Source organism: Palaemon carinicauda, chromosome 31, assembly GCF_036898095.1.
Source record: "Palaemon carinicauda isolate YSFRI2023 chromosome 31, ASM3689809v2, whole genome shotgun sequence".
NCBI classification, from domain to species: Eukaryota; Metazoa; Arthropoda; class Malacostraca; order Decapoda; family Palaemonidae; genus Palaemon; species Palaemon carinicauda.
The window spans coordinates 58849670-58860573 of NC_090755.1; the positions used below are offsets into that span (position 1 = coordinate 58849670).

Below are 10904 nucleotides of genomic sequence, written 5' to 3' on the forward strand. Positions count from 1 at the left end.
ATATATATAAATGTATATATATATAAATGTGTGTATATATATATATATATATATATATATATATATATATATATATATATATATATATATATATATATTCTCAAACCAGAGAATACAAGAATAGATAATACATGAGAACGCATCGAATATTTAGTGAATAAATATATATGATGATGCTAGAATTAGAGAGAATAAACATGATATATTAAGTAAGGAAGGTGTTATAGCGTATGAAGGAGATTGAGAAGATAACTTGGAAATATATGAGGCAGATTCAAGTTTCAATTGCCCGAAGGGGTTTACTAGCGTAATCGATTTTAACCGTCGGCTATAATTAACAGCAAGTCTAAAAGTCTGGTTTAACAGAATTGCAATTGTCATTAAAATATTGGTTAGTTCCTAGTTATGCGTATTATTATTTTTATTATTATTACTTGCTAAGCTACAACCCTAGTTGGTAAAGCAGGATGCTATAAGCCTAGGGCCCCCATAAGAGAAAATATCCCTGGGAGAAAAGGAAAAAATGTTTCAAGAACAGTAACAACATTAAAATAAATATTTCCTATATAAACTATAAAAACTGTAACAAAACAAGAGGAAGAAAAATTAGATAGTGTGTCCGAGTGTACCCTCAAGCAAGAGAACTCTGACCCAAGGCAGTGGAAGACCATGGTACAGAGGCAATGGCACTACCTAAAACTTGAGAACAATGGTTTGATTTTAGAGTCGTCTTCTCCTAGAAGAGCTGCTTACCATAGCTAAAGAGTCTCTTCTGCCCTTACCAAGAGGAAAGTAGCCACTGAATATTTACAATGTAGTAGTTAATCCCTTGGGTGAAGAAGAATTATTTGGCAATTTCAATGTTGTCAGTTGTATTAGGTCAGAGGAGTATCTGTAAAGAATAGGCCAGAGTATTCGGTTCATGTGCAGGCAAAGGGAAAGTGAACCGTAACCGTAACCGTAGGGTCAATGTAATTCGCCAATTAGGAAATAAAGTAGGAAATCTTTGCATTCTTACAGGCAATACATACTGAAACAGGACCTTATTACTAAACCAACTACTGGTGCAACATCCTTACCCCACTCCAATCTCACCTAAACAGACCTATTGTAGGATGGTGAAGCCCAAGGTAAAGGAAGCAAGGGAATTATTTTGCAACTAAGTACTGCATGGAGAAAAAGTAGGATTTATAGATAAGAAAAAAAAAAGTCTAGTATCGGTGAATAGAAATGTTTTAAAGAGTTTTTTCGCCATATGCAGAGAATCAGATTATTACGGAAGTTTTGTATGCAATGTATATATATATATATATATATATATATATATATATATATATATATATATATATATATATATGCATTGAATACATGTTTGCAAGGTCTATAGACCTAGCATGTGTGTATGTAAATTATTTATATATGTACATTAATAAATAAATATACATACATATATATACATATATATATATATATATATATATGTATATATATATATATATATATATATATAAATTTATATATTTATATATACAGATAGATAGATAGATAGACAAATAGATGGATAGATATCTTGATACATACATATATATATATATATATATATATATATATATAGATAGATAGATAGATAGATATCTTGTGTATGTGTCTATGTGTATATGGGTCTTTGAGATCCATGATAATAAACGTAGAGGAAAACTCGATACACGTACACAATCCTAAAAGGGTGAGCCATGAAAATATTACCTTGTCTGGCGAGGAAGCGCAGCTGACAACTCAGACGAAACGCCTCAAGTCTGAAGAATGCCATTAGGGAATGAATACTGCACTCTCTCCTGCAGGCTTCTATTCTTCTCTCGCTGGGCAGACCGAAAAGGAGGGGTTGCCTGTAACTTATCCCTTTATCCTCTACGTGAAGGATACAATTTATTCCTCATAAGAGATTCGAAGTGTGATGAAGTTCATTTAATTTTGTTACCAAACGAGGAGAAGGAAATGCACGAATTGTCTCACTGGTTCAACTTCTGGAATAGGCTCGGTGCATGTCCTTTTTTTTTTCTTGTTAAGCTGTCAGCCTTTCACCTGTTGAGGGTTGAAATGAAAAGAAAAATTGTGGCCATCAATAAGATTCCATTTCGGAGAGTAATCCCTCGAATTGTCAGGGGAAAATAACCCAGCAATCAAGTTTACCAGAGTATTTTCAGGATGAAGTAAATGATCGGGAAGGGTGCAAATGCTGTTGGTGTTGACGAGGGTGGATAGGGGTGTGTTAGTATTGACTCGGGTGGAATGGGGGTGTGTGGGTGTTGACCAGTGTGGATGGGGGCTTCTTGGTGTTGAGGGGGGCTGGTGTTGACCGGGGGAATGGGGGTGTGTTGGTGTTGACCGGGGGGACTGGGAGTGTGTTGGTGTTGACCTGGGGTAATGGGGGCGTGTTGGTGTTGACCGGGTGGAATGGTGGCGTGTTGGTGTTGACCGGGTGGAATGGGGGTGTGTTGGTGTTGACCGGGTGGAATGGGGGTGTGTTGGTGTTGACCGGGTGGAATGGGGGCGTGTTGGTGTTGACCGGGTGGAATGGGGGCGTGTTGGTGTTGACCTGGGGTAATGGGGGCGTGTTGGTGTTGACCGGGTGGAATGGGGGCGTGTTGGTGTTGACCGGGTGGAATGGGGGTGTGTTGGTGTTGACCGGGTGGAATGGGGGTGTGTTGGTGTTGACCGGGTGGAATGGGGGCGTGTTGGTGTTGACCGGGTGGAATGGGGGCGTGTTGGTGTTGACCGGGTGGAATGGGGCCGTGTTGGTGTTGACCTGGGGTAATGGGGGCGTGTTGGTGTTGACCTGGGGTAATGGGGCGTGTTGGTGTTGACCTGGGGTAATGGGGGCGTGTTGGTGTTGACCGGGTGGAATGGGGGGGTGTTGGTGTTGACCTGGGGTAATGGGGGCGTGTTGGTGTTGACCGGGTGGAATGGGGGCATGTTGGTGTTGACCTGGGGTAATGGGGGCGTGTTGGTGTTGACCGGGTGGAATGGGGGCGTGTTGGTGTTGACCGGGTGGAATGGGGGCGTGTTGGTGTTGACCGGGTGGAATGGGGGCGTGTTGGTGTTGACCGGGTGGAATGGGGGCGTGTTGGTGTTGACCTGGGGTAATGGGGGCGTGTTGGTGTTGACCGGGTGGAATGGGGGCGTGTTGGTGTTGACCGGGTGGAATGGGGGCGTGTTGGTGTTGACCGGGTGGAATGGGGGCGTGTTGGTGTTGACCTGGGGTAATGGGGGCGTGTTGGTGTTGACCGGGTGGAATGGGGGCGTGTTGGTGTTGACCGGGTGGAATGGGGGCGTGTTGGTGTTGACCGGGTGGAATGGGGGCGTGTTGGTGTTGACCGGGTGGAATGGGGGCGTGTTGGTGTTGACCGGGTGGAATGGGGGCGTGTTGGTGTTGACCGGGTGGAATGGGGGCGTGTTGGTGTTGACCGGGTGGAATGGGGGCGTGTTGGTGTTGACCGGGTGGAATGGGGGCGTGTTGGTGTTGACCGGGTGGAATGGGGGCGTGTTGGTGTTGACCGGGTGGAATGGGGGCGTGTTGGTGTTGACCGGGTGGAATGGGGGCGTGTTGGTGTTGACCGGGTGGAATGGGGGCGTGTTGGTGTTGACCGGGTGGAATGGGGGCGTGTTGGTGTTGACCTGGGGTAATGGGGGCGTGTTGGTGTTGATCGGGTGGAATGGGGGCGTGTTGGTGTTGATCGGGTGGAATGGGGGCGTGTTGGTGTTGACCGGGTGGAATGGGGGCGTGTTGGTGTTGACCGGGTGGAATGGGGGCGTGTTGGTGTTGACCGGGTGGAATGGGGGCGTGTTGGTGTTGACCTGGGGTAATGGGGGCGTGTTGGTGTTGACCGGGTGGAATGGGGGCGTGTTGTTGACCGGGTGGAATGGGGGCGTGTTGGTGTTGACCGGGTGGAATGGGGGCGTGTTGGTGTTGACCGGGTGGAATGGGGGCGTGTTGGTGTTGACCGGGTGGAATGGGGGCGTGTTGGTGTTGACCGGGTGGAATGGGGGCGTGTTGGTGTTGACCGGATGGAATGGGGGCGTGTTGGTGTTGACCTGGGGTAATGGGGGCGTGTTGGTGTTGACCGGGTGGAATGGGGGCGTGTTGGTGTTGACCTGGGGTAATGGGGGCGTGTTGGTGTTGACCTGGGGTAATGGGGACGTGTTGGTGTTGACCGGGTGGAATGGGGACGTGTTGGTGTTGACCGGGTGGAATGGGGGTGTGTTGGTGTTGACCGGGTGGAATGGGGGTGTGTTGGTGTTGACCGGGGGTAATGGGGACGTGTTGGTGTTGACCTGGGGTAATGGGGACGTGTTGGTGTTGACCTGGGGTAATGGGGGCGTGTTGGTGTTGACCGGGTGGAATGGGGGTGTGTTGGTGTTGACCGGGGGTAATGGGGACGTGTTGGTGTTGACCTGGGGTAATGGGGACGTGTTGGTGTTGACCTGGGGTAATGGGGGCGTGTTGGTGTTGACCTGGGGTAATGGGGACGTGTTGGTGTTGACCGGGTGGAATGGGGGTGTGTTGGTGTTGACCGGGGGTAATGGGGGCGTGTTGGTGTTGACCGGGTGGAATGGGGGTGTGTTGGTGTTGACCGGGGAGGATAGAGCTGGTGGAGGGTTTAGGTTACAAAGTCTTTAGGTAAGAGTGAACCGAGACAAATTGTATACTGATGAAGAATGTGTTAAGAAAAGATATAATGATATTAAAATGGATGAGAATGTTGGTGAAGAATAAGATAAAGCCTAAAAGGAACAGACGAATGAAATAAAGTGTGGCTGAAAACCTGACAATTTATGGACGGAATGGAGTAAAGGAATGACTAGTTAAGAACATTACCGAGTAAGCTGTAAGAAAGTCAAAATTGATGAAAAAATGAAAGAAAGATGAAGGTCTTGAGAAATGAACAGGCAAATTCAGTAGAATAAAAATGTCTAAAGAAGATGACGACAAACAAAGGAATGTCTGTCAGGCTGTTAAGACGAAGAGGAAAGAGAGGATCAAGAAGTAAGTGGACGAGATTAAGAATTAGCGAAGCTAAAGATAGGACGGTTAAGTATGAAGGAAGTTTGAAATGAGATGCAAGCGAATCACAAAGTGAAAACTTAATGGAGTTCGTGATGAAAGGTTAGAGAGTCTCAAGATGAGGTATTGACTTAAGAAGTAAGTTTGCATGAACATTAGACCAATAATGAGGTAAGGAGTTGAAGTAGATGAGTAATGAGGGAAGGTATTATTATTATTATTATTATTATTATTATTATTATTATTATTATTATTATTATTATTTTCTAAGGAGGATGCCTTAAGCCGAGGGGCCCCAACAGGGGAAATAGCCCAGTGAGGAAAGGAAACAAGGAAAAATAGAATATTTTAATAACAGTAACAACATTGAAATATGTATTTCTTATATAAACTATTAAAACTTTTAACAAAATTAGAGGAATAGAAGTAGATAGAATAGTATGCCCAAGTGTAACCTCAAGCAAGAAAACTCTAAACCCAAGACAGTGGAAGACCATGGTACAGAGGCTTATGACCCTACCCAAGACTAGAGAACATGAATAAAAGCAGGTGGAAGAAAAAGTAAGGCATATTGAAAGGCTGAGAAGATAAAAGAAGAAAAAAAAAACGAATTAGATTTGTAGAGAGTATAAAAACTAGAAGAGAAAGTGGATAGATAGGGAAGAAAATAACTTGGCAGAAATGGAGGACGTAGAGAATAATGAAGAAAATTCAGATGATACGTAGGTGGATAAAGAGGAAGAATATTTGTAACGTACGGGCGAATGAGGAAGAATATTGTTTAAAGGTCGCTCATGAATGGCAGAGGTTAGGGACAGTGACAATGCCCTAGCCCCCTCTCCACCGAAAGTAGGACCAGGGAAGACCAGGCAATGGCTGCTGGCGGCCCAGCAGGTAGACCCATGGGGGTTTAGTAGAAGAATACATAGATTGAATGAATTACCAGGTAACTGTTAGCGGAAAGTGAAGGAAGAAGGGAAAAGACAGGAATAACAGTGACGAAGGAAAAAGGAATAAAAGAGAGTTGGGAAGCCACAGTTCAAGTTGGTTAGAGAAAATTGTTTGAAGCAAAGAAAGGAATAGAAGACGAAGATGAAATATGAGGAGTTAGAACAGAATGAATGAATGGAAAGCCACAGTTTAAGATGATTCGAGAAAATTGTTTGAAGCAAAGAAAGGAATAGAAGACGGAGATGAAAATATAAGGAAGAGTTAGAACAGAATGAATGAACAGGAAGGAACGTGGAAAGTGTAGGAGAATGAAGCGAAGCGAAAGGGGAGGGGAGAAAGTGAAAAACGAAGAGGGAAAACTAAAAGAATGTCAATGAAAATTTAAGAATGTTAATAAAAATAAAAAAAAAATAATGAAAATTAAAGAAAGTTAATAAAAAAATAAAATGTTAATAAAACTAAGATTTGATTTCAAAAGAATTAGACGAAGCTGCGAAATAGAATAACGAGAATTAAAAGAAACTTTATAATTAAAGCAATTGATGAGAAAGGTTAATCAGACTGAAGAGAAATGTCGAAATAAGAACGATTTCGTTTCAAGCAAAAGAGTTTTTATACGAAACTCGTTTTGGAGAAAATTGACAGTTCACGTTTACTTCAATTCTTCATAACACAATTCTTCATAACAAACATCAAAGTAAAATGTCAAAAATAATTTTCCAATGACATCAAGAAAAAATCGAGTTGAAATAATATCGAAACGCTTGAATTTCTTTTTCCGTTTGCATTATTAAAAAGAATATTGATTCTCAAAATTTGATTATTTGCGTCCTAGACTTAAGGTGGTGGTGTTTTTTTTTTTATTATTATTTGCGTTCTAGACTTAGGGTGTTTATATATATATATATATATATATATATATATATATATATATATATATATATATATATATATATATATATATATATATATATGTGTGTGTGTGTGTGTGTGTGTGTGTGTCATAACAGACGGCCCCCCACTTGCATGGGCTTGTGTATGAACATGTAGTAATTTACATAATTTTGATGATCTTTTAGAAATAAATAAATTAAAAATTAGAGAAAGAATTATTTTTTTCTATTATTAAATAGCTTCGTACGTTAATTAAATAGTAATATCACTGAAGTCAATGAGTACAGGAATGTAATTATATTCTTTGGTCTATTTTAAGATAATTAAAAATGGTCTGTTTTAAGATAATTAAAAGATGAATGAGAGGAAATGTAGATTAAAAGTGATAAAAACGATAGGGGATCTACACCTTTGTTATGTTTCATTATAATAAAGGCCCTTAATGTACAAACATTTTTAATTGGTTTCTTGATATTACCAAACTTTATCATGCAATTATTATTATTATTATTATTATTATTATTATTATTATTATTATTGTTGTTGTTTTTCTTAATATTATTATTATTATTATTATTATTATTATTATTATTATTATTATTATTATTGGTAATGCCATTAGAGTATTAACTGTGTGCGATCGTAATAGATTTGAAAACATTTTATGGAATGAAAGATTATAGAAGTGGAACGAAACTTTGCCCATCATGAAAATGGTACGTAAAGTTATATTTGAATATGCCGGTATGTAAAGATACAAGATTACACTTTTTTTTTTTTTTTTTTTTTTTTTTTTTTTTTTTTTTTTTTTTTTTTTTTTTTTAATCTTGAGAGAGTTGAAGATATGGTTTTACGAATGATATTTATTCGAGATATTGATATCAAAACTTGAAAACTCATTTACGAAAATGTTTTACCAATGTAAAAAAAAAAAAATGTGATATCTCAGTTTTGTTGGAGTGACCCGTCTCTGGATGGGTGACCATCAATTAATATCAGACCTACTTAACGTAAACTCCGTTATTATTATTATTATTATTATTATTATTATTATTATTATTATTATTATTATTATTATTGTTGTTGTTGTTGTTGTTGTTGTTGTTGTTGTTGTTGTTATTGTTGTTGATGTTGATGTTGTTATTATTATTATTACTTACTAAGCTACAACCCTAGTTGGAAAAGCATGATGCTATAAGCCCAGGGGCTCCAACAGGGAACATAGCCCAGTGAGGAAAGGAAACAAGGGAAAGTAAAATATTTCAAGAACAGTAATAACAATTTTAAGACCTTGAGCACTTGAGATAGTACTACATTGGATCCGTTTCTGGTTACGGATTATTTTTCTTTTGCCTACCCATAAAAACGAATAGTATAGCCTGTTCTTTACACATTCTCTTATTTCCTCACATACCTGGCAACACTAACTGAAAAATTTTCTTCACTTAAGGAGTTATCTCATCATCATCATCATCAGCATCTCCTCCTACACCTATTGACGCTAAAAGCCTTGGTTAGATTTCACCAGTCGTTCTATCTTGAGCTTTTCATTCAATAATTCTCCATTCATCATCCTCTACTTCATAGTAACCAGCCATGTATGCCTAGGTTTTCCAACTCCTCTAGTACCTTGTGGTGCCCAGCTGAACGTTTTGTGAACGAATCTCTCTTGGGGAGTGCGAAGAGCATACCTATACCATCTCCATCTACCCCTCATCATGATCTCATTTACATATGGCACTCGAGTAATCTCATAATTTCAAGGAGTTAACTACTCCACTATAATTGGTCAGTGGTTACTTTCCTCTTAGTAAGGGAAGAAGAGAATCTTTAGCTATGGTAAGCAGCTCCTCTAGGAGAAGGACGCGCCAAAATCAAACCATTGTTCTCTAATCTTGGGTAGTGCCATAGCCCCTGTATCATGGTCATCCACTGTCTTGGGTTAGAGTTCTCTTGCTTGAGGGTGCACTCGGGCACACTATTCTAGCTGTTTCCTTATTTCATTTACTCACTGGGCTATTTTTCCTTTTTGGAGCCCTCTTTTTTTCTACTAGGCTTATACCTTGGCCAATAATAATAATAATGATAATAATAATGATGATAATGATAGTAATAATAATAATAATAATAATAATAATAATAATAATAATAATGATGATGATAATGATGATGATGATGATGATGATGACGATAAAAATAGCAATAATAATAATAAAAATCACAAAATACAATATTCAAAATCATAACAGTTGTATATTATCTAACGTTAAAAGAAAGAAGACCCGAAGGGCATCTCATTCCTTCCCTCCCCTCCCCCCCCCACCAAGTCAATTGTGCATTCTCAATTCATCCTATCCTCATTGTGTCCCAAGATTATCTTGTGATTAGGACCAATTCATCAGCAGAACCGTAATTATCCGCTTGGGGACTATCGACGTTTCGTCGCCTTGTTATATTTGATGGGATATTTCCCCCGGTGGCTTCAGTGCATTGTAGCGTCCTTCAAGTGTAGGATTGGTAATTCTTTTGGAGTTTGTGTGGTAAGTTATTGGTTTTGTAGTAGGTTTTAATAATATCAGCCTGTTATATATTTGTGATGTACAACGATTAAAGGTTTAAAGGCTGCTCATGAATGGCAGAGGCAAGGGACAGTGGCATTGCCCTAGCAAGCAGGACAATACCCTAGAGACTGAATATATATACATATGATCAGCGCCCAAGGCCCCTCTCCACCCTATATTTTTATGTACTGTACAACGATTAAAGGTTTAAAGGCCGCTCATGAATAGCAGAGGCAAGGGACAGTGGCATTACCCTAGCAAGTAGGACAATACCCTAGAGACTGAATATATATACATATGATCAGCGCCCAAGGCCCCTCTCCACCCTATATTTTTATGTACTGTACATCAATTAAAGGTTTAAAGGCCGCTTATGAATGTCAGGGGCAAGGGACCGCGGCATTGCCCTAGCAAACAGGACAATGCCCTAGAGACAGAATATATATGCATATGATCAGCACCCAAGGCCCCTCTCACCCAAGGTAGGACCAAGGAGAGCCAGGCAACGGGTGCTGATGACTCAGCAGATAGACCTATAGTCTCCCCCACATCCCCCCATCCTTAGCTCACAAAGACGGTGACATTGCAGCGACCAAAGGAACTAACGAGTTTGAGCGGGACTTGAACCCCAGTCTGGCGTTCACCAGTCAGGGACGTTACCACATCGGCCACCATAACCCTATTCATTACCATCAATCTTTTTAAAATATCATTATTATTACTGTTATGATTGATGTAGTTAGTATATTGATTTGGTAAATACAATTTCTCTCTCTCTCTCTCTCTCTCTCTCTCTCTCTCTCTCTCTCTCTCTCTCTCTCTCTCTGTTTTAGGATGTGTTTTCAGCTTTATCGCGACTTACAATTTATTCATATTTTTTTCTCGAAATATATACTTTGTCTAATTAAATGCAAAGCTTTAAAATCTGAATTCTGGCAAACCTCTTAGGCCTGCGTTATCCTCACTATCCAGTCGGTTAAAATCACCCTAGCTGCCTAAGCTACTCTATTTATCTTCTTGTGTAAACTATTTGAATTACCCTCGACGTCTAAACGATTCAAATTACCTCAATGTCTACACTACCCGTGTTTCCATTTCTGTCTAAATCTATTCTAGAAAGCTTCACTTACTGAAGTATCTGAGTTACACCTCACTGTCCAAATTAATCCTGTTATCCTCAACGTCTAAGATACGTTTATTACCCTCGTTATCTAAACTACTCGAGATCACCTTAGTGTCTAAAATACTTGAAATATGTATATGTTGTAATAACCACAGCTCCCTGTCTGTGTGTTATTTAATTCTCAGATTAGGTCAACGGAAGTGAATCGATTCACTGAAGGCAACATAAAAAGATTTCCGCAGTGTACACTGTTAAAAAAATCGTAATATTAATCGGAAATTCCCCTGTAAAAATATACTGTTTTCCTGCCATA

At 39.9% G+C, this 10904-nt stretch overlaps 1 protein-coding gene across 1 annotated transcript in view; it reads right to left on the minus strand.

Annotated features, from left to right (window-relative positions):
* Positions 1–2269: 2269 nt before the first annotated feature.
* LOC137624760 (mucin-2-like) overlaps positions 2270–10904 on the minus strand; it is a 72202-nt gene continuing 63567 nt past the window's right edge. The window contains exons 2-3 of the mRNA XM_068355712.1: positions 2926–4646; positions 2270–2836 (exon numbers count right to left, since the gene is read on the minus strand). Coding sequence (XP_068211813.1) covers positions 2270–2836; positions 2926–4646 — 2288 coding nt within the window. The remainder of the gene's footprint in view (positions 2837–2925; positions 4647–10904) is intronic.